This window comes from Branchiostoma lanceolatum, chromosome 18 (genome assembly GCF_035083965.1).
Source record: "Branchiostoma lanceolatum isolate klBraLanc5 chromosome 18, klBraLanc5.hap2, whole genome shotgun sequence".
NCBI classification, from domain to species: Eukaryota; Metazoa; Chordata; class Leptocardii; order Amphioxiformes; family Branchiostomatidae; genus Branchiostoma; species Branchiostoma lanceolatum.
This window is the reverse complement of record NC_089739.1, coordinates 2,019,795-2,043,856: the sequence shown is the minus strand read 5'-3', so window position 1 is coordinate 2,043,856 and position 24,062 is coordinate 2,019,795. Positions and strand designations below refer to the sequence as shown.

Below are 24,062 nucleotides of genomic sequence, written 5' to 3'. Positions count from 1 at the left end.
TTTTTTGGGGTAGCTAGCGTTCCCTCTATTTTTAAAGAATCGGCACACTATCATACATTCAACTCAAATAAAAAGAAAAATTCAATACCAATTCATATTCCGAAAAAGACCCTGTAATCGCTAAAATAACATAGCAAACCTGTATATGTAGCACAAATAATTGACTCCCGTAATTCATATGCTCTTTTTAAGCGAGAGCATAACACCTCTAACTCTAGTTTCCTATCGCAATTTGACGCAGTCTACTGAGATGCCAAATTTATAATTACGTATCCCCTTCCTCGGAACCGAAGCAGTTGGTCTTGAAACGTTGAAGTAGGGCCATTTGGAATTCTCGAACCCCAACCTCGTGGTAACCTGGAGAGGAAAAACAAAAAACTAAGATTTTGCACCACTGTAATATATCGAAATCTTTATTGACACGACGAAAGTACAGCGACTTTCGTAAGGTCTTCTACAACTAAACATGCAAACAACAAACAATGGTATACAAAGTTTTTAACCTAAGTACAAGTATATGAATACTTCAACATGTCGAGTTTAACGTATCACTTACACTACTTGTTCTAAGATCTGAAAATTCTTTGACATACATGTATTTACCAAATGTAAGGGTTGTCTCGATCTAGAATTACAGAAGACTACTACTGTTTGCACTACCGTATAGTTTTGAAATCCCAAACCGGTCCCCCGAACCTTCTATTTGAAGATTTCTGTTTTTTTTAAATAAAAAAATGATGTTCCCTTGTTTGATTGCCTGGCACTGAGCAATGGAAGAAAACATTTTCTGTAATTCCATTTCCCAACTTTTTCCTTAAACAGCTGAACCAAACAAGAAACACAGACGCTTTTCCTCCCAGCTTCTGCTTAAAGGTCATACTTACCGGGAAAATCGTTCATATCAATGATGACGTGTTTTCCGGTTCCGTCCTGAACGATGACGTCAATCCCCACCAGACTGGACCCCAGCACGCGTCTCGTCATTTCGGAAATTCGTGACATCTTTTCGGCCGACACCGGGCGGGTCTGGCTGGTCGGCTCGCCATGTTTTCCCTTGAATACAGATTGTTTGTAATAGAATGTTTTGCAATGAAATGTAGATTTTAAACATAAAATATTTACTGCTCAATAACTGTATGTGATAAAAGGTATGACGACTTTCACTGTATATGTATGCAGAAGACTCTGTAGTGCAAGTTAAAAACATTTCATACTAGAACGTATATATATTTGTAAGCTACTCTCTTTTGTGATTTATACTTAACCCAATAAGGCAAATAATATCAATAAACGTCTTCATTTATTCAATGGACTAATTGATTAATCAATCAATTCTAATCTTATTCAATAACTATAACTTAAACTTGAAACGTTATGGTGGTGTATACACGAGAAACTGAATGCATTAAAAGTTATAGTTTACTTACAGCATTTAACGGGGATACGGAGTTAAATCTGGCCACTTCAGAAGTAGAGAATTGAATATTGGGAAGATCGTCTATAAAGAAGAATACAAATATATTTATATATACGTAATAATACGTAATAATGAAATAACATAACATGTACATGACCTAATACCAAATACACACACAAAGATCATTTACACATATCCAACTGATAAAAGAAGTCTATGGTTGTGAGGCAAGACTAGTGGTGTGGATCTAAACCCGAGTTTAGGTTTAGGTTCGGACTCGAGTCCAGAGGTTTAGGTTCAGGTCCGGACTTGAAAGTCCGGACCTGAACAATAATTTTGGAATATCTTTTTCGTGTTACATGTAACATTGCAAATTGGCAGATATCTTACATGTAATTTGAAAACTATATATACGGAATTATATACAGTCAGTAATTAACACAAAGGTTCAGTTATAAACACAAAAACAGCAATGTTTTCATATTTTTCTAGTGCAAATTTCACGATCTAAGGAAGGTTTAAGATGGTTTAAAACAAAAAGGAGTGTATAAGTGAGAGATTTTCTTTTCAAGTCCGGACTTGTTTCCAGACGTTTAGGTTTTTTTTTGGACTTGAACCTAAACGTTTTACAAGTCCGGAACCGGTCCGGCCGGACCGATCCGCACCACTAGGCAAGACAGGACCCACGGATAAAACCCACCTGACATCGCGAAGTTCCTTAAAGAGGGTCGACCGTAGACGAAATGGGCCTCTCCAATCATGTACAACTGTGACACGGAAATGGCAGATTTATTGAAACTAAGCGTAGATAGTAAGTTAAATGGCATTTTATGATTTTACCAATTGCAAAAATCCTATCTAGTTTTGAAATACCAAGTTGTTCTTAAGGTTGTTATTCTTGAAATGTAGGTCTCTGTCTACCAATTGTATAAGTTTTTGTTCATTTCATTTAATTGTTTTGTATTGTAGAGGACTCCATGTAGAGTGGTGAAATGTATGTAACACTAATGGCGATCCTTCAAAAACAAACAAACTTGGTGTTCAACTTCAAATACAACTTTAAGTGAAATCAAGTCAAGTCAAAGCCTTTACTTTTCTTCAAAGCCTTTATCTATTTTCTATGAACCCCCAGTTGACCCTCCGAGGGGCAAAGTAAGGGGGGGGGGGTGACTGACCTTGTGGAGAATACCAGAGTGGTTAGCGAAGCTCTCGGCAGAGCACGGCAAGTCCAAACCTTTCAACCCACGTCTGCCAAACACTAACGTCATCTGAAATTCAATTCTGATATCAATCCTAATTGCATTCTATTATGTTCTACGTTATATTATGTTACGGATACACCATTGTCTCATTTATTTGGTAGTATGATTTTATGTACACAATGTTGTATCGCTTCTGTAATGTTGCTTTCAATTATTGCTCCAACTTTATTATGATGTTGTGATTTTAACTTGATTTTGTTCTTGGTTGTAAAAGTTGTGAAAATTGGTGGTGTTGAATACAGTTGTGTGAATAAGTGAAAATGAAATAATTTCAAAGATTTAAAAAAGGATATTTCATGTACATCATTTGTTACTTGAATTATTCTGGTTTTGTATCAAGTAGTACTTTGCGTAACTTTTTTTTGTTACTTTTGTTGTAATTTTGACTGAGTTACGTCTTTTAGCGCCTTTTAGGCGAGATGTATTCCCCTAATAAATTACGATGAAATAAGATAAGATGAAATTAATTAAAATAGAATCGAATCGAATAGAATAGAATAGAATAGAATGAAATGAAATGAAACGAAACGAAGCAAAACAAAACAAAATAAAACAAAATAAACAGACAAACAAACAAATCATACTCACCCTGTGATGATCATCCTTCGCAAAAGATGCCGATTTGCAAACTAGACAACAGATGTTGTAAACAACAGAATTGGGTAAATCGTCATGTATTATCTATCGTTTATAGGATGTTCTAAATCTAACTATCGAAGGTTTATTTTCTGATTCTAATTAGATTTTAGCTACAGGAGCAAAATAGAAACAAGCCTATGGTCGACCCTAGTCTCTACCAGACTAACCGCGCCGGCTATAGGAAAAATATTTGTCTGGGGAGTTTGGCCATGGAGGGTTTCATTCGCAGGCCCAGCCTAGGCCAGGACGATTCTAGGATTGCAGATTGGACACTCTCTGCGCAGCCGACTCCATTCATGCAATTCACTCTATTTGGCTAATTTCTACTATTTTCCCAGCGATGCGCGGGGCCTGGTAAAGGCTAGGTCGGTCCCATCTCAGACATGTTCTAAGGCAGGGCATTCGTCATGAGGAAGCTTCAGGCAGAAGCTTTAAGCGCCAAACCTCTGCACTTAAAAGAATCCAGCACACTTATCGATAAGATATGGTAGTCTCTACAAGATTAACTACGCCGGCTATAGGGAGGATATTTGCTAGGGTTTCATTTGCAGGCTCCGTAGCAGATTGGACCCTCTCGCCGTAGCCGACTCCCTTAGCATACTATTCACTCTATTTGCAATTGGCCAATTTCTACTATTTTCCCAGCCATCCGCGGGGCCTGGTAAAGGCTAAAGATATGGAGTGACCTGGTGTGCTTGATCCAAACGCGAACCATCACGAAGCCACATTGCACTCCTACTAGCTACTTGCAAAAGCATCATGTTGTACCTTACGTTAGATATTACTCACCAAACGGGAACGTTACTCCCGACGCCTCCAGAGTTTTCATTAAATTTTCAACTCCGGAAGTTCCCAGGTAAGCTCTATTTGGCACGATGACGTCAGAATCTGATGATACAATATTTGAATGTAAAACGATAAAATCACAAAGGAAATTTACGCCAAATGACAATTACTGAAGTAACTGGATAAAATTTGGGACAAAACGGTCAGACGTTTCAGGGAGCATCCACTACCTTTCGTCAGTGACACTGAGTAAGATCTTTACATGCAGATCTGCAGGTTTTTAACCGCCAACTTTGACGTATGACAAAGATTTGATTCAAAACTTACAAGAAAAGGAGTAGATTCAACTTATTACATGTAGACTTTACCAAAACATTGACTCCTTTACACTTCCGTAAAGTTCTGTGATTACAATAGGTGCCCTTAAGCTCAACTGGTAGCAGCCTCACAGTTGAGCTCCTGGTTCCAATTACTGTAAGTGAATCTAAGATCGCGTGATTTTATTTCGCGCTAAGGCGAAAATGTAGTGTACGCGGTGGATTTAAGTTTGCGGCAGCGCTTTAGTCACATATTGCTACAGTATTGGACAAAAATATTCGCGGTGGTTTTAAGTTCGCGGTGAAACGGTCGCCGTGAAAACCGTGGACATAAAACTACTGCGAACATTTCTGCATTTACAGTAGTTAGAATCTAGGAGACCCCGGTTCGAATCTTGCGAAGGAAATCCTGCATTCGTCTTTAAATTCGAAAGGGACGTAAAATGGGGGCTTCGCGATCGAGGAGGTGCCTCGGGCACGTTGAAAGGCACTACAACAACCTTATTACTCAGATGGGTACCTACTGGATGTACGTCAGATGAAAGTAACTGCTTACCAACTTTAATAATAATAATAGTCCTTATTGCATGTTCCTGCCCAGATGGGCTAAATGCACAGATGACCACACATGGTCTATAAGAAGCAATATACATCAAAAGAATTGATACAATTCTACATTCTAATATAGTGAACTAAAAATTAAACAAGCGGTGCACTATTGCTAAACTGATATTGATCATCTAATACATGTAATAGTTTCTTCTCTCTTTTTGAAACACTTTGAAAAAAAGACTATTGATATTAAGATCGCGACATAAAGAAACGTACCGTTCAGTAACCTCGCCACCTCTTTTGCAACACTCTGAGCGCCGAGCCGGTCATACAGCAGGGCCCAGGAGGCGAGCGGGTTCATCACGACCATGTGGGGGTGGAGGGAACTGTAGTCCTGGAAAATTAAACAATCAGTTCATCAATCAATCAATCAATCGATCGATAAATTGATCTATATCGATCGATATATCGATAAAATTACCAATTTATTGATTGATAAAAATAACAGATTCTGCCATGTGAGGGTGGTGGCAAATGAAGTCCTGGAATCCGAATCAATCAATTGATCGACCAAATAATCAATAGATCGATCGGTTCTAAAACTATCAGTTTATTGATTAATCAAAGGAACAGAAACTAGCAGGTTCATCATTACCATGTGAGGGTGGCGGACCAATCGATCTTACGATCACCAAGTTATCAATTAATCATAAGATCAATTTATCGATTAATCAAAAAAGAATGAATGAGTGTATGATTGAATGAATTCATGAATGAATGAACCAATGAATGAATGAATCAATCAATCAATCACAAAATTGTCCTTTTTAATTTTTGTTCTTACGTTTCTTCCTCCCGGACTCTCCTGTTAGTCACTGTAAAAATCCTAGAGCCCCGAAATGAAACCGTCGCGGCCTCACCTTAACGTCAGCCAGGAACAGCTCCGCCCGCCTGTCCCCATCTCTCGCCCCGCGTGCGACATGCGTGAAGTCGTGAACAAACACGTCGAACGGGCCTTGGTCAGCAAAGGAGAGGTTCACGTGCACCTGAATAAAAGGGATCCCCTTTTAGCCTGAGTACCAGCCTCCGTAGTGACCGCTGGCTCAAAAAAAATTCGCTTGCTAACCGATTTTTTTTGAGCCAGCGGTCACTACGGAGGCTGGTACTCAGGCTAATTCCCTTTAACGGTTCGGTCCCAATTGGAAAAAGGGGCCCGCCGGGTAGTTGACGGGCTGGGTTTTTTTTCACTTTCGGGCGTGCCTCGTACGTGGCCCCGTGGGACCCAGTGCGGCTGCCGGTCTATTTTGGGGCCCGGAAGGGGCCCGGAAGCTAACCGTGCGAACACCGGGAGGTCCCCCCTTGGTACCCCCTTGGTACCCGGCAGTCCACCGGGACAAATATGTGTCTTCGGGGCCCGGCTGGGGCTACACTCCTACGGGCACCGGTGCCATTGTGACCTAAGCATTATGCTTCGGCTCACGGCGCCTATTCGTTACCGGGTCCCACGTTGAACTTCCAGGGCCCCGACCGTGCCCAAAAATTGCTCCACGTGGCCAGGTAGGGGTAACGCCCGAAAGTAAAAAAAAAAAGGGAACTGCCCGTTAGGGTCCCTCTTTCCAATTGTGACCTAAGCATAAAGAAACCCAACGAAAAACCTAGCTTCCTTCGAAGACTTCTGGACCGGTGCCGTTCTTTTCTTGGGGGGGGGGGGGGATTTTTTTTTGCTTTTTCGACAGACAAGGACAATGAGGCACTGCATTCAAGTTTTTATAACTTATTTTAACAGTGCCACATATATATATATTTACCTCCCCAACTTTAGTCAGATTCCCATTTTTACACCTGGGTAGAGTGAGGAAAGCGTTCCCAGGGGCACAGCGTCAGTGATTCGCCATTTTCAACATCTGCTAAGGTTCTCTATGCCGTGAAAGGTCGCCATGGCTCCAGAAGTCTTCAAAGGAGGCTATAAAAAACAACGAGCATGTTAAATCAGTTGTTGGTCACGTGACACCCAATTTGGTTTTCTTGATTTGATTACAAGCCTACCTTGATCAAGTCGATGCCGCCGTCCCTGGACAAAAATAAAGATGGCCATTATATGCTGTGAGAAAAGAGTAACTACTCCGTACCTTTGTTGCTAATATCTTAGCTAATTCTTAAGCGTTTACGTTTCGCCAACGTAGAAGAACGGGGCAGAGGCGCCACCTACCAACTCTCCCGCGTAGTGCAGAAGTTTGATATTTGTATGTCTTTTTTTTCAAAACACACAAGGGTTGAACAAGTAACTAAAAGTAAGTAAAAAAATGCTACCCAGCAAAACACACCATAAAAGGAAGTAATGGAGCAGAAATTGGAAAAAAGAAAGAAAGTATTTGACGAAAGAAAAAATATAGAAAAAAAGGTAGACAGATATGACGACTAAGGTGTAATACAAGCCAAAAGTAATAAAACCTGTTTAAGAATAATAATTGTTTCTTACCTGTACTCTAAGACCTCATTCAACGTGTAAAATGAAAATCGTTTTTCTGTTCTTTCTGATATCAGGTAACCGACTCGACATCGTCTCTTGTTATGAAGACCGCTCAGTGGTGCTTTGATGCGGACCCTCTCTGGCGACAGGTCTGTAATGATTAATACAGACATACTGACATTGTTTTTTTTTATGACTTTGATTTATATGCATTGCTCGTCATGTCAATTGAGTTCATCTCTATTACTATTGTTTGATTATTTTACAAGTATCTACGACTTATGTTAAACCTCCATTCTCGCACATATTGTAAGTCCACTGTAAGTCGCATTGTAAGTCCACTGTATCTTCTTTCGTATTGAGGTCACCTGTCGGCGCCGAATGGCAGCCGCCGAGACCCTTGCGACAGTTCCACAAAATGCAAGTGTGGATAAGATATGTACAGTATGTTGTGCATCATGTGAAACCTGTAAACCCTGCATCAATTCAGCACTAGAAAGGCTGCCATTGTGGGTGATTTCTGACCAACAAAACCGTTCGTAAGGTACCGTTGAAGGAAGGCTGAGGAGTTTGGGGATGTTATTGAAAAAAAAACTTTCTTAAGCTTTCTAAACCTTCCTCAACCTTAATTTTTTCAGGTAGTACCTTATAGCAAGGTCATAATTTATGCAAATTAGTATGACGTCATGATTACCAAGATTTATAATGCCACGCCCATTTTTAGAAAAAAAGGCTCTCCTTGGCTTGTACTTCGATGTTTATCAATATAACTTTGCAGGAATGTACATGATAGTAATGCTTAAATCATTATGCGTGTCAACGAGTATATTTTGAAGTGACGATTTTTGGCGATTTTTTTTTTTGGTTTGATAACCATGGACACATATTCCTTGTCCCTGAAACCAAAGAAATGGTTTGTGTAGGTCCTGTGGAAAGTCTGGCTTCCAGCTTAACGTTTTCTGTCGACTTGGGTTTTCTAAACTAAGCATACCAATACCCCTCACCCCTTCTTAAGCCCTTTGACTTATGAGAACACATGAAAAAGCAAGGTATGCTTGATCTGAAAGCAAGGGACCTTCTCAGGGTCGGGGGTGGGGCGGTGCAGGTACACTTACCTTCGGGACATGTTGGCCCTAGAGCCGAAGAGCTGGCTTGGATAGGCCCTTAGAAAAGCCTGGCTTCCAGTTTGACATTTTCCGCACCGTGTGGTCTGTTGTTTTTCTTAACATACCCCCTAATATACCCTGATGCTTGTTTAGATATAGCCAACAGTCGTATTTAGTATTAGCAGCCTATTGTTACAACAAAGTCAGTCACAGTTCACTGTCACATGTATGTTTTTCCCCATGTTTTTACCATGTATTCGCAATTAGCCCACGGGCATGAACTTGCAATAAAACTTTACATTTTTATCAAAACACTGGAGAAAATCAGGTATGCTTACTTGCAGTAATGTTGCTTTCAAAGAAGTACCGGTTCGAAATGACAACCATGGTGAAAATCAGGAGCAAGACGGCCAGGGCGACGCCATTCCGACACATGGCGCCTCACTCACAGAGTTCCCCAGTAGCCACTACCAAGACTCTAATCTGAAAACAAATGGGAACTAGAATTCAGAAAGGTAACATTTGACAGCAAATGCAGAACATCTACGTGGTTTAGCTAAACATTTCCACCAAAACCTGCGAGATTTACCCCACACCTGCACCACATTCCACAGGGTAGTTGACTTGGAACTAAAGGTTCTGGGTTAGCTCACCTGGATGTTTGGCCATGGGAAAGGCACTTAAGACCTATTTCCTCACTCAGCTCAAGTAAAAATGAGTACCTACAATGTAGCTTCGGTTCGGGACGTCCTGTCGGACGGGACGTAAAGACGAAGGCACGTGTTTGAGGAGAGCCACACCTCGAGCACACGAGAAAGGTTGGGGTTCATCCAAGCATGACTAGGTGACCTTGCAGAACTACTTTGGCTTGTTGACGTTGTACAATCTGGTGTGTTATGCCTTAAGGCGGTTGACCGGTCATGCGCAGTCAAACCGAAGGTCACCGTAGAACGCGGTATTCTCTAAAATACGGCGCACGCCATGGCCAGGTCACGGTTGAACCCCGTTGTAAGGGTGCAAACAACTGCCTGCGGTGCAACAAAAAGACCTCAGACCTACTGCATCTACATAATAATAATAATAATAAGTTTATTGCAAGTTGTTGCCCGTAGGCTAATTGCAAGTACATGTAACATGGAAGGACAGACAGACAATTGGTAACAATATAGCATGTGACTATTCTAGTCTAAATACTAACACTAAATTCTATCTTATTTGGGTTTGACTTCTTTTTCCGAGGCAGGGGAAGACGAATGATCCAACTTTTTCTGTAATGTGTGGGTTTTGTGATGTTAACAGGAGAGTAGTTTTCTCTTTGTCTGTTAACACGGAGAAATTTGGATGGAATGAAGCGAATTCACCGTAGAACGCGTTTTATTCTAAGGGCCCCCTCAAAGTTGTGCGTATATTCAAGTGCGCATGAGTTCCGCATCAACATTTGTTTGGTTTAAGTAAAGTTTGCGGGGTAGAAGTTGTTTTCTACTTTGATATACCGTTGTGCAGCCTAGTTATCAAACCAAAGAAATTACTTCTTCGGCTGCAAACTTATAACCTATACTAAGAATATGTTAATACGCAACTTATGTATATACGCACAAGTGTGAAAGGGGCTTTAGCTCATTAAATTTATCATGAATTATTACTGGCGGAAAATTAAAACAAGGAAATATTGCATCAAACATGAAGAAACCAGACGTCAGATATTGTGAGTATCAACGTTTCATTCTGTTTTAATCTCGTAGATAATTTCCATTATCTTTTTAAGTAGTACAAAAACGTTGTTTGCAACAGAATCAAAAAGAGAGGCACCGTTGTTAAACCACAAAACATACATTGTACTGCAGTACGGGGGTACTTGAATAGGCTTAAGCCCCCCTCTCACTGTACTCGCGGCACGCTGCGTGTTACCCTTGACTTTATAATGGGAATATCATTCAAAACGTACAAGTATGACCAAAAAGACAACAAAACACACAGAGCTTAAAAAGATTCGTCGGTGCCATCGCTGCAAATCTATTTTTGATGAATCTGAAACATTGTAAATTGGTTTTTGATTTAATGGAGACAATGTGATTTTTGATAGAATTATCTTTCATATGATTTGGAGTAGAAACTGAGAATGTGACATTCTGAGCACGGCAATTTTGTTTGTAGCTACCAAGTATTTTGGTGTGACCGCCACTAAAATGGGCGATAATTCTCAAAGTTGGCGCAGTTTGTTTGTTTGTTTGTTTTATTTAGATCTCCATTAGTGATATACAATATGCACTACTCTTCCTGGAGTCCCTATACAAATAAATAAAATGAAACAAAAACTATACAATTGGTTAACTGAGAATTCAACAAAACAAATATGGTGAAATAAAAAAAAGAGAGATGAACGAGAGAGGTCAACATAGCTAAAACATAATCTGGATGTGGTATACAGAAAACCAGAAGTAATCATAAATTATGAATAGAAATAACTTAAATAAACTGAGCATAATGTAAATACGAATGGAGAAACGCAAACATAATTATAAACATAATGAACTGATTAATGATAATTTTGCTAGCGCTATAAGCTAGTTCGGAGTTGTTTCTACGCATGTGCAGTGTCAAAGGTGAAGACCCCCGAGACGTAAACAAAGCCAGTCGGGGCGTTGTTATGCAAATCTAGACAGTTGTTATGCAAATTTAGACAATGTCCAGGTGAGCACTGTATACGAGCCGGGGGCCTTCACCTTTGACACTGCACGTGCGTAGTAGCAGCTCCGAACTAGCTTATATGGAGCAGTCCAGTAAGAAGCCCGCGTTACGTCTTCTTCTCCTTTGAACCGAAGCAGCTGCACGGGCCCGTCTTGAGAAGTTGAAGTAGGGCCGTTTGGAACTCCCCAGTCCCAACCTCGTGGTAACCTGGAGAAGGCGAAAAAAATAAATTGGAATCACTGCAGAAGATTGCTACTATTTTGTAATGTTTCATCCAATCCTTCAAACTTTAAAAAGAGCTAAACACCAACAAAAGATCGTTATCGTAGCTTGTCCAGAACACGAAATATCAAAACCGGAAGTTCCGCTGAAGCACTATTGAAATCCGCTGGGAGCCCATAATCTAATAATTTCTTCCTTTTGCAACAACTACATGTAACGTTACCAACATACCAAATATTATTAAGATCCATCTACAACTTCACGAGTTATGCTGTCCACAGACAGACAGACAGACAGACACACGCACCGGTACTAGTATAATTTTGAAACCCATAACCGTTCACCTTTAAACATGTGCTTGGAGACGTCTGCTTTTGAGTTTTGTGGATAAAAATTGAATCAGATGTTCTTTTATCTGATTTTCAAAAAAATATTGTAACATTTTCCGTAACTCCCATATCCTGCTTTTTCTGTACACAAGTCAACAAAAGAAGACACACAGATATACATTATGCGTCTCCTCCCAACATCTGCTTGAAGGTCAAACTTACCTGGAAAGTCGTTCATGTCGATGATGACGTGTTTTCCGGTTCCGTCCTGTACGATGACGTCAATCCCCACCAGACTGGACCCCAGCACGCGTCTCGTCATTTCGGAAATCCGTGAAATCTTTTCGGCCGACACCGGGCGGGTCTGGCTGGTCGGCTCGCCATGTTTCCCCTGGAATATAATACATATATTGCTTGTAATATAAGTTATGATATACATGATGTAATACATTATATGACAATGCTCCGTATAGTTGTTTTTCAAGGTTTGACTATAATGACTTCTGATAACTCTCTTCCCAGTAATATTCGCGCATCCCTCACCGTCAGTTCCTTCAGAAACAAACTCAGTACATCACTCGGCAACAAATACTCTGTAAATAATGACTGACCTGAAGACATACTGTAAAATCTGAGTAAACTTAGTAATGTAAACCTAAGTTTAGGCTTTGTTAACGATTTTATATACTTCACTGTGATATAGCTTAGTTTCGTCAATTTTTTGCTGTATGCGCTTCAGTCTTGTGCTGTTTTTTTTGTTGATTCAGTTTCTTTTACATATTTTATTCTTGCGCTTTGTGTACAGCTTCATGTGTGTTTTGACGTGCTTCGTGAAAGTTTGTAATGAATTCTGAATATTGTTGCCAGGGCTAACCCTTTGTGATAGCCTTCGACTAGTTGGGTAGCCCTGGTTTTACATTTTACAGCTAAATATATAGATAATATCATTGACTCTAATAAAAGAATTCATTGTATTTTACTTACAGCATTTAATGGGGATACGGAGTGGGCCTTGGCCACTTGAGAAGTAGAGAATTGCACATTGGGAAGATCGTCTGAGAAAAAAAAAAGAATCAAACATACATCATATACAACTTCGGGCGAAGCATATAAGAACATATCAAAAGCTACTGTAAGCTACCAACTCATTTTATAATGGGTTGTATTGATCAGAAATTACCCGGGCAATAGCAGCCTTCCTAGTGCTGAATTGGTGGAGGGTTTACAATTACATTATATACATGGACAACAGATTCATATTCGCCCCGATCCACACTTGCAGTTTGGGGAACTGTCGCAAGGGCATGAGCGCCACCATGTGACCTACTCAATACGACCTTCCCAAACCGAAGTCAGGTAACCATTCACATCTGGTGTGCGCATGCGCACAAATGACGACTATCAGAGATTACATAACACTCTCATCACCTTCCTCCATCTAAGTTTTATAAAATAAACGCACTGATGTCTTGCAAAAATCCAACTGGTCGAAGAAATCCATGGTTATGATGCAAAACAGGGATAAAACATAAAACTAACCTGACGTCGCGAAGTTCTTCAATGAGGGTCGACCGTAGACGAAATTAGTCTCTCCGATCGCGTACAACTGTGACAAGGAAGTGGTAGATTTATTGAAAATAAGAGTAGATACGTCGACGACGGTTAGACACCCACTGGCAGGTAATACGATACGCTGGGTAACAGTTACTCAAGCAACTGGATAGATTTTGCAAACAGTCAGTAGACGTTTCAGGTAGCATCTACTGCTTTTCATCAATGACTGTCGCTGACTGTCGCTGACTGTCGCTGACTGTCGCTGACTGTCGCTGGCTGTCGCTGACTGTCGCTGACTGTCGCTGACTGTCGCTGACTGTCGCTGACTGTCGCTGACTGTCGCTGACTGTCGCTGACTGTCGCTGACTGTCGCTGACTGTCGCTGACTGTCGCTGACTGTCGCTGACTGTCGCTGAAAGTAGCGGATGCCACTTGAAACGTCTGACCGTTTCCAAAGTCTATACATACATAATCATACTCTAACGAGTTGAAGCGTCTACAAAGTTTCGCCTGCAGTATTCTCGGCTACACCTCGTTTCTGTCAGGTCTTTTCCGCTTAGACTAGTTGCCTCTTCTCCAAAGCATTTATCGAATGCTTAAGTAGCTGTTACCTTACGTAAACGAAGATAGTAACTAAATGACATTTTAAGATATGAAAAAAACTCCTGGTCAGCTTTGACATATCAAGGTATTCGAAGTTGCTATATAACGTTAATTCTTAAGAGAAGGTATGCAAATTCTAAAATTCATATGGCACGAATGAGACAGTAAAGAATAAACAGAATCACCGAAAGTTCGAAAGGAAAGCAACGCAGGGGGGCACACAAAACTGCCTAGTACCCTACATAACGATGGCGATAAGAAAGTGGGAGATGACTGACCTTATGGAGTATACCGGAGTGGTTAGTGAAGCTCTCAGCAGCGCATGGCAAGTCCAAACCTTCTAAACCGCGTCTTCCAAACACCAGAGTCATCTAACAATACCAGATAACAATACACCACCAATAACGTTGAAGAGGTTCAACAGTCATGTATAATCACAGTTACAAGAATATTCGTCAAACAATGACTTGAAAAGGTAGCGAGATACAGGACGATCTTCACAAGCCTCGTCCTAGTCTCGTGTTCTCGCGAGACTAGGTCATTCCGTGATCAAGATGTACAGTTGACATCGAAAATTTGGAGGTACGTATCTCGCTACCTTTGCAAGTCATTGTTTGACGAATATTCTTGTAACCATCAATAACATTCTGCATTCTAGTGTGCATTTTTAAGCACTCTATAAGTACATACTGTGCGGTACCGCATATCATAAGATTACTTACAGTGTATTATGACAACTAATAAATCTGAGTTGAGATGGCAGACTTTATTTTCTATGAACGCGTACGATATTAGAACACTGCTTCAATGTCCCTTTACATCAGTATGAGTATCCTACTTTTTAACAGTTTTTAACGTGTTTCAGTCAGTAATGATAACGACGAATGATTTTTGATGTCAGCTTATAGAACAGGTGAGATAAACAATTAAGAAATCCTACTCACCCTGTGGTTATCATCCTCTAGAAAAGATGACGATTTGCATACTGAGGAACAGAAGTTTCAAAGAAGTGTAAATAACAAAAAGAGTTCGTTAATCGCCATGTATGAAGTATGATGTGGCCGTTGAATACTAGATTTTGGGGATGTATTTATGTCTATATATTTTTTTCAAACATTGGATGATAACTGATCTGGGTTCTTGCTGAATAGCTTCGATAGGTTGATAAATCAAAACATCCATTTTTATCAGGTGCCGACATTTCAATGGACCGTCTGTCACCTTCCTCAGGGCAATGCTGACTGGTTCTACTTGGTACTGCAGTTAGGTGTCGCTGCTGTAGTGGGGATAATGCGCTCCCAAACGTGAGTTTTCTCCCCCTCCTCATTAATGCATTACGGTTGATCCTTACGTTAGATATTACTTACCAAACGGGAAAGTTACTCCCGACGCATCCAGATTCTCCATTATATTTTCAACTCCGGAGGTCTCCAGATAGGCTCGATTTGGCACGGTAATGTCCGGATCTGTTGATACAAGAGAAACCATCGTCATCATCATTACAACAAATATAAGGTAAAAGATGAATTTAATCGCTTATCCTTTTAGAGGCTGTATTGACAGTGTGTTGTTATCAACTATGTCTGGGTCATTTAATGGGAATGCGGAGCTCATCACTCTGCTTCCATCGCCCATTACCTCACCAACCGAAGTCAAGTATCCATTTGTATACCTGTGTTGAGTGAGAAAAGTCGTGTTAAGTACCTTTCCCAGGGGCACAACATCGGTGGTAGGTCAGGGGATTACAACCCAGAACCTCTGGGTTTTGGGTTAAACACTCCAACTGTTAAGCCAACACAACGGTGCATAGACTCTCGACACGTTCCGCTATTTCAATAGATGCATTTTAACTGTTTGCGAAGTTAAATATCAACATCACGGTATGTAAAACGTACCGTTAAGTAGCTTCACGACTTCCTTTGCGACTTTCTGAGCGCCGAGCCGGTCATGCAGCAGTCTCCAGGAAGCGAGCGGGTTCATCACGACCATGCGGGGGTGGCGGGAAATGTAGTCCTGGAAAATAAATCGATCCAACAATCAGTCGATCGATTTTGAAAGTAGCAATTTATCGATTGATGAAAAAAAAACGAACAGAAAATAGCGGGTTCAACATGACCATAAGACGATGACGGACCATGTTGTCCTGTAGAAAATGAAACAAACGGTGATTAATAAATAAATCAATCAATAAATCAAGGATGATGAGTACAGTGTCCTGGAAAACAAATTAATCAATCAATCGATCGATTTATCGATCAAGGGAAATAACTGAGGAACTGAAAGTAAGTTCGAGTCACCAAGAGTCATTATGTCGGAACGGGAAAAGGTTGAATGAATTAAAGATTAAAGAAGGAAGGAAGGAAGGAAGGAAGGAAGGAAGGAAGGAAGGAAGGAAGGAAGGAAGGAAGGAAGGAAGGAAGGAAGGAAGGAAGGAAGGAAGGAAGGAAGGAAGGAAGGAAGGAAGGAAGGAAGGAAGGAAGGAATGTGAATGAATCGGCGGATGAATGAATGAATGAATGAATGAATGAATGAATGAATTACGAAATTCTACTTTAACCTTTTTTTTCAAATTTCATTCTTACACATTTTCTCTGGACCGCTCCTTTGCAAGAATGAACCCCTCTGGGCCTCACCTCTAAATCAGCCAAGAAAAGCTCCGCCTTCTCGTCCCCACTTTTCGCCCCGCGCACGATGTCCGTGAAGTCGTGAACAAGCACGTCGAACGGGCCTTGGTCGGCGAGGCAGCTGTTAACGTGCACCTGAGGAAAGGGATCCCTTTGTGAACAAACCAGTGGATCTGATGAAAAACCTAGCCTCCTTCGCAGGCTTCTGGAGCGGCGGCGTTTATGTTTTGGGGGAGATCGCTGATTGGCTTTTTTTCGTTTGGCTTTTTTGACAGACAAAGATAATGTGGCACTGCACTTAAGTTTTTAATGCTTATTTCAACAGTGCTACCCTCAGAGAGCAGTAGGCTTGAAACCTCCCCAACCAAAGTCAGGTAACCGTTTTTACACGGTGGAGTGAGGAAAGTCGTGTTAAGTTCATTTCTCAAAGGTCACGGCATCGATGATTCGCGGCAAAGTTTTTTTTTTTTTTTTTTTTTATGCCGGGAAAGTGATTCCCCCTCCCCCACCACCGGAACTTGCCACCGCTCCAGAAGTCTGCGAAAGAGGCTAAAAAAAACGACAAGCATGTGAAAATCAGTTGATGGTCATCGATCTGACACCTTTTTTTCTTTTTTGTCATGATTTGAAGACAAGCCTACCTTGATCAAGTCGATGCCGTCATCCCTGGAAAAAATTAAAATGACGATTATATATAATGATGAAACCAATAGATAAATGAGAAAGGAGTAACTTTTTAGTACGTTTGTTCTTATTTACGCCAACGAGAGAGAACGGGGCTGAGGCGCCGCCTACCGACTCAAAAGGTAACTACAAGTAAAACACCATGAAAGCAAGAAATTGAGCAGAAATTGAAAGAAAGTATTGGGCGAAGGAAAAAAAATACAGACCGATAAAAGGACTAAGGCATAATACAAGCCAAACATGATAGAAATTAAAAGATAAAGTGATTGTTTTTGCCATGAACTTTACCTGTACTCTTCCTTAAACGTGTAAAACGGAATTCGTTTCTCCTTATCTTCTAATAACAGGTACCCGACACGACATCGTCTCTTGTTCTGAAGACCGCTCAGTGGTGCTTTGGTGCAAGCTCTCGCTGGTGAGAAGTCTATAAGAAATTATTCATACAGAGACATTCAGTAAAGTGAAGTGGAGATTTTGATAAACTTCATATGTCATGGCCATCAGAAAGACAGTCATTAAAACAAGCGCACAGTTCAATAGCTGGCTGGACTGAATCTAGTTAGAGTGGTTTAAATGTATTTCTTGCAGGAAGGCTAATTATTTATTCACTCATTTTTTCTTTATAAATACACATAAGCTATAACATCTGAATTCTTAAGTGCTGTAGATTCCAACTTTATGGCATGCGGTTAATCGTATGTTTTGAGGATATGCATAAAACTATGAAAACCAAAACAATTTCCCATTTACCCCATTGAGAATGGAATGGCATAATTGCATGCGTCATTTTCGCATGTTCCCTCTATTTGAATAAATAATGCCAATGGTTAACTGGAAAAACCGGTTGAACATGTCAAACTCACTATCGATCGTATGCAAATGTCACTGAAATGTAAATCGTGTATGGAAATTTTCTATGGTAAGACAACTTTGTCTCTCTATAAACCCCATTTTTAAATAGAAAAAAAAAAACATTATAAAATAGAAAGCCCGACAAAAACGACTGAAAATACGTCAAAAACCAACCGGAACCCCTCCTCTGCTTGGAGAGTACAGATATTGAACTTTTTGTTGTTGTTGTTGTACTAGGTAGCCTTTTTTTGCAAACTTAGCAAACAGTCCTTTCCCTTTTTAAATAGCCCTATGACATATGAGAACATGAAAAAGTAAGGTGTGCTCAGTCCTATCGTTAGTCACGGACGAAAGACAGCGGATACTGTCCGAAACTTCTGACTGTTTCAAAATCTTATCCAGTTGCTTGAGTAACTATGTTTGGCGTAAGGTATGCTTAATCTGGAACCAGGAGCCTTTCTCAGGGGCGGTGCAGACACCCTCGGGACATGGTGACCCTAAACCAGAAGATCTGGTCTTTGTGTGCCTTTGGGAAAGTCTGGCTTCTAGCTTGACATTTTCTAGTAGACTGTGGGTATCTAAACATAGCCCCCATTATTATGAGACACAAGACAAAACAATGTATGCTTACATGAAGTAATGTTGCTTTCGAAGAAGTATACGTCCGAAATAACAACCATGGAAAATATCAGGAACAAGAACATCAGAGCGGCGTCGTTTCGCCACATTGCGTCTAGCTGACACTAAGTAGCCGCTACCAAGGTTCTTATCTGAAAACAAATGGAAACTAGAATCAAGAAAGGTATTAGACTAAGCATTTCAAAGCAAATGCACAACATTTTACCTTTGCATTGTCTATATGTAGCTCAATATTTCTACCAAGAATTGCATACCAGGACCACGTTCCACAGCCAGGTTGGGGGTTCCGAACCCAAGCAGATTCCGATATTGTACCCAAGGGAAAGGCACTCAACATCTACTTCCTCACCCAACTCAGCTGAAGATGAGTACCTAGCTTCAGTAAAGGACGTCTCTCGGATGGGCCGTGAACTATACGGAGGCCTGGTATTTGGGGAGTTACAAGTCGAGCGCACGAAAAAGACTTGGGCCTATCCCAGCGTTAACAGGTGACCCTTGAAAACCGGTCATGCGCAGTCGAACCGGAGGTTACCAAAGATCGTGTTATCACCTTCGCCGAGAAGGTTATGTTTTTGTCAGCGTTCGTGTGTGTGTCTGTCTGTCTGTCTGTCTCTCTGCGTGTGTGTCTGCCTGTCTGTTTGTGTGCCTTTTATGCTGTCCGCCTGTCAACACTATAATGTCTGAATTAATTGTCTTAAACATTATGCTTGGTATGCGGGTTAGCCCTAGGGGTCAGCTTAGGGTTGATCCGTTTCTTTCAGCCTGTCTCCTAGCTACTAGTACCAGATAGATTTTCGCAGCCTGTCTACCTTAGCTGCCATAGAGAGTTTCGCCGCCGCCGTAAAGGGCGAGCTTATTCAATCCAAGGCTGTAAACCCACCCCCTAGCGGGCTAAGCTGTCTGGGCGGGCGGGCATCAATCCCAGCGCCGTAGTGATATCGGGGAGCCCCCGATGGTATGGTATCCAGGCTATATGCAGGTGGGTGACACTTCAAAATGATTAGATTTTGGGCTCCTAGCAGCTTGCATTGATGCTGCAGTGGATTTACACCATAAATTATGATGTAAAAAAAACAAAACAGTCATTTTTGTTTTATATTTTGATCGCAATACGCCCCTTTATGTAGTCCATACAATTAGAAAGTATTTTTTTTTTTTTTTTTTTTTTTTTTTTTTTTTTTTACGATCAATTTTTTATTTTTTTTTATTTTATTTTTTTTATTCAAAGCTTTATTCAAAATACTCAAAATACAATACATACAAAAAATACAGATTTAACAGTTCACAGTTCACAAATTGGACAGTACATGCTTGCATGTTCTATTGTTTCTGTTGTTTACCAGATTGAAAAGTAAATTGACTTCTGATTTAAAAATGCTGAATATGTCTATTGGTATGTACTTGTCACTGTTTCTGTTATTACACCAGTTTCTAAATATGACTTTCTTTGCAATGCATATAAGTAAATTGATTGTTACATATATTTCAGATGTGTTATAGGGGTGGTTTGTTTTGTATCCCAGTACAATTTCTATCAGGCTTACTTCTATAGTACACTTAAAACATTTATATATCACATTACAAAAGTTTTTCCAGAATGTTGTGAGACATTTACACGTTAAAAAAAGATGCTTGTAATCCTCAACACAGTTACATATATTACATTTGCTCGACATATTTTTCCAAACATACAAAAGTTTTCCACAAGGTAGTATTTCGTGTAGTATTTTATAATTAGTTTGTGACATATGTGTTCCCAATGTGGGATTTATCTGGTTCTGCCATATGTTTTTCCAGTTGAACTTACACTCAAAAAACATTTCCCATTTCTTTTCCACATATGGTGACATAAATTTTTGTTGAACAACATTTTGATATAAATCAGAGGTTTTAATAGTGTCTACAGTTTTCACCTTTTTCGCAGAAAGCACATACAAAGTGGGCAATGCTTCACTTTTCTTACTGGATACATTACAAGTCCCACATTTCCACTGTCTAGGTATAGCTTGTTTTAAAGTCAGGAGCTCACAAGCCCAGTTTCGCTTTACTTTCAACTTCTGAAAACAGGTCTTATCTGCTAGAAGTTTACCATTATGCAGTATGTCTTTTATATATATAAAACCAGATTTAATCCAATGGGGGTAAAACAAGGGTTTACCTTGTGATAATACATGTCTATTCCCCCAGATAACCTGGTTTTGAATGTTCTCTGTTGTATGTGGCTTTGTACAAACAGCATTTGCATTTTGCCAAGCAGCAATGATCTGTTTGTAAAAGATAGGTAACTCACTCAAGTGCTTTTCTTCAATCCAATTCATTTCAAAAACTAAATTCACACTTCCCATTACTGCTGAGAGAAAGTGAGAAGGTATATGTCTCCAAGAGCCACTACCATTACATATTCGTTTGGCCCATGAGGCAAGTAGGGCATCCTTTACACTGTATATATCCAGCATTCGAAGCCCACCTTGGTCATAATTTCCAACCAATGTTTTTCTTTTTATTTTATCCCCTTTTCCACTCCACACAAAGTTGAAAAAAGCAGTGTTTAATTCTTTCAATATAGACAAGGGTGCTGGCATTACATTCATGATATATGTTACTTTAGCCGCTGCTAATGATTTTACAATGGTAATTTTTCCAAAAAGTGTAAGATTTCTTTGTCGCCAGGTGTTAAGTATTGTCTTTATCTGTTTCACTTTGTCTTCCCAGTTTAATTTTATTAAACTCTTACTACAATGACCAAAGTACACACCCAGTGATTTTATTGGTGTTAACGGCCATGTAATTCCCCCTATGTCCTTCTTTTTTGTCTTCCATGTGCCTATCCACAATCCTTTTGTCTTGGCTTTATTTAGAATGGGTCCAGCAACACTTGAGAATGACCTAAGACATCTAAGTGCTTCATGTAGTGATTCCTCTGTTGATAAGAATACTGTAGTGTCGTCAGCTACTTGGCAGAGTTTTATCTCTTCTTCATTCACTTTTATACCCTTAATGTTACTATTGGTTTGCATACTATAAAATAAGATTTCTGCCACAAATAAAAAAAGCAAGGCACTTAAGGGGCATCCTTGTCTTATACCTCTCTGAATTTGAAAGCTAGCTGTTTTCCACCCGTTGTTAATAACTGAAGCTAGGCAGTCAGTGTAGATAATTTTGACCCATTGTATAAAGTTGGGGCCAAAATTGAACTTCTCTAAGACCTTAAACATAAAGTTATGTTCCACACAATCGAAAGCTTTTTCGAAATCTAAAAATAACACCATTCCTTGTAGATTTTTAGTGTCACAGAAATCAATTATATCTTGTATTAATCTAACGTTTTGTCCTATAAATCTCCCTTTAATGTAGGCACATTGATCCTTGTTAATTAGGTTTTCTAGATGGGGTTTAATCCTATTAGCCAAGATAAAGGCTAGGATTTTATAATCAGTATTTAATAGGCTTATCGGTCTCCAATTGGTAAGTGTTTCTGGGTCTCCATTTTTAAATATTAGTCTTAGCATGGCTTTTCTGAAAGACTGTGGCAACTTGCCTTCATTGAGTGCCCAGCAGATAACAGAGTGCACTAAACTTCCTATTGAAGGCCAAAAGAGCTTATAAAATTCAGGTGGTAATCCATCACATCCAGGGGTTTTACCTAGTTTCATACCTAATACAGCTTCTTCACAATCCTGCAATGTAATTGGTTTGTCACACCTTTCTTTTTCTTCATCAGATAGTGTTTTCTGAATATTGACTGAAGTGAGATAGTTCTCAATTTTATCATCAGGTACATTTTTGGAGGAGTATAGCGTTTGATAAAAACTTCTACATTCCTTTAGTATTTCTACCTGGTCGTGTATTTTCCCATTTTCTAATGAGGTTATACAGTTTTGACTTTGTTTTTTGTTTTCTAAGTTTAGGAAGTACTTTGTAGGCTTTTCTCCTTCTGTAATGTATTTTGTCTTTGCTCTTATCTGCTGTCCTTTTGCCTTTTCCTGAATAATACTTTCTAACTGTGTTTTAACATTCTCATATTCAGTCAGGGTTTGGGGATTTAAGTCAGTATCTAACTTTTGTTCTAATCTTTTTAGTCTATTTTCTAGTTCCTTTTCTAGTTTGTTTCTCTCTTTATTTTTATGCTTGGACCAGCTTATAGATAGTTCTTTTATCTTCATTTTACATATTTCCCATATCATGTCAGGTGTATAATGTTTCAGTTCTTCTTTTGTATCATCAATGACCTTTTCTATTTCTTGCTTTTATCCTGGATCCGTTAAGTATTTAATCATTTCTATTTCTTAACTCCCACGTTTAACAATCAATATATCACTGCATTTTTGTTGAGTGCTAACTGTTTTCGAATTGCTAGGTATACCATATGTATGTCGCATGTTCTCATAATTGCCATTGTTTTCTTAACCTGAACACACTTTCCTTGTGTGAACCCAAAGAACAGGTTTGTGTATGCCCTGGGGAATTGAAAGTCTAACTTTTAGTTTTACATATTTTGTCGAGTACGGTCTGTTGGTTTTCTACACCAGGGGTTGAAATTCCATTTTGGGAATAGGTGCAATGGTGCACCCTACCAAAAACTTTAGGTGTACAGAAAGAATTTTGAGCGCACAACATGGAATAAAGTTGAATGTCAGCAAAATAGATATACAAAGTTTTACACTTCTGCATCACCCTCGGTCCCGGCCCTCCCGCATGTCGGATCGCCTTCCGGCCTTCGAGCGATCTGACGGACCCTAAACCCGAATATTTGGTCTGTGAATGCCCTTGGGAAAGTCTGGCTTCTAGCTTGACATTTTCTAACAGACTGTGGGTTTCAAAACATGCCCCCAAACTATACTCCCATTTCGCATAAAAACACAGGAGAAAACAATGTATGCTTACATGCAGTAATGTTGCCTTCGACGAATATCAGAAACAAGAGCACGAGAGCGGTGTCGTTTCGCCACATGGCGTCTAGCTGACACCGAGTAGCCCACTACCAAGGCTCTAATCTGAAAACAAACGGAAACTAGAATTTAGAAAGGTAAGATTTGAACGCAAATCCTGAACATTTACCTACACATGGTCTATAGCTGGCAGAAAATTCCTACCAAGAATTGCAGGGTCACTTCATATCAAAACCCAATGCTTTGCCCATGGGTGCTTAACACGTATCTCCCCACTCGACTCAGGTCAAAATGAGTACCTAGCTTCGGTTAGGGACGTCCCTCTGATGGTACGCAAAGGCAGAGGTCCGTGTTTGATATCATTTGAAGAGCCACACATCGAGCACACAACAAACGTTAGGGCCCATCCCAGCGTGAACAGTTGACCTT

General features: G+C 40.0%; 2 protein-coding genes across 10 annotated transcripts; both read right to left on the bottom strand.

Moving 5' to 3' along the window:
- Positions 1-248: 248 nt before the first annotated feature.
- LOC136424116 (inositol-tetrakisphosphate 1-kinase-like) lies at positions 249-19,255 on the bottom strand. 7 transcript variants are annotated; one of them, XM_066412551.1, is made up of 13 exons: positions 18,999-19,255; positions 18,737-18,875; positions 17,542-17,677; positions 17,211-17,235; positions 16,579-16,704; positions 15,841-15,958; positions 15,313-15,411; positions 14,890-14,930; positions 14,224-14,316; positions 13,328-13,394; positions 12,773-12,843; positions 12,011-12,179; positions 249-357 (listed from the first exon to the last, which is right to left on the bottom strand). In XM_066412551.1, exons 2-13 carry the CDS (start codon positions 18,831-18,833, stop codon positions 266-268), a joined length of 1,134 nt encoding a protein of 377 aa, XP_066268648.1. In that variant the 5' UTR covers positions 18,834-18,875; positions 18,999-19,255; the 3' UTR covers positions 249-265. The 7 variants fall into 7 exon arrangements, 5 of the variants coding, with proteins under 5 accessions (XP_066268648.1, XP_066268645.1, XP_066268646.1 ...); XM_066412548.1 differs by lacking the exon at positions 249-357 and adding an exon at positions 10,935-11,444 and having other exon boundaries at positions 18,999-19,253; XM_066412549.1 differs by lacking the exon at positions 249-357 and adding an exon at positions 10,935-11,444 and having other exon boundaries at positions 19,094-19,253.
- LOC136424117 (inositol-tetrakisphosphate 1-kinase-like) lies at positions 867-10,936 on the bottom strand. Of its 3 annotated transcripts, none has more exons than XM_066412553.1 (12): positions 9,203-10,936; positions 8,888-9,032; positions 7,453-7,594; positions 7,020-7,044; positions 5,894-6,019; positions 5,250-5,367; positions 4,108-4,206; positions 3,268-3,308; positions 2,593-2,685; positions 2,118-2,184; positions 1,428-1,498; positions 867-1,053 (listed from the first exon to the last, which is right to left on the bottom strand). In XM_066412553.1, the coding sequence occupies exons 2-12, from the start codon at positions 8,982-8,984 to the stop codon at positions 868-870; spliced, it is 1,065 nt and encodes a 354-aa protein (XP_066268650.1). In that variant the 5' UTR covers positions 8,985-9,032; positions 9,203-10,936; the 3' UTR covers position 867. The 3 variants fall into 3 exon arrangements, with proteins under 3 accessions (XP_066268650.1, XP_066268651.1, XP_066268652.1); XM_066412554.1 differs by having other exon boundaries at positions 9,276-10,936; XM_066412555.1 differs by lacking the exon at positions 1,428-1,498 and having other exon boundaries at positions 8,888-10,936.
- Positions 19,256-24,062: the final 4,807 nt, after the last annotated feature.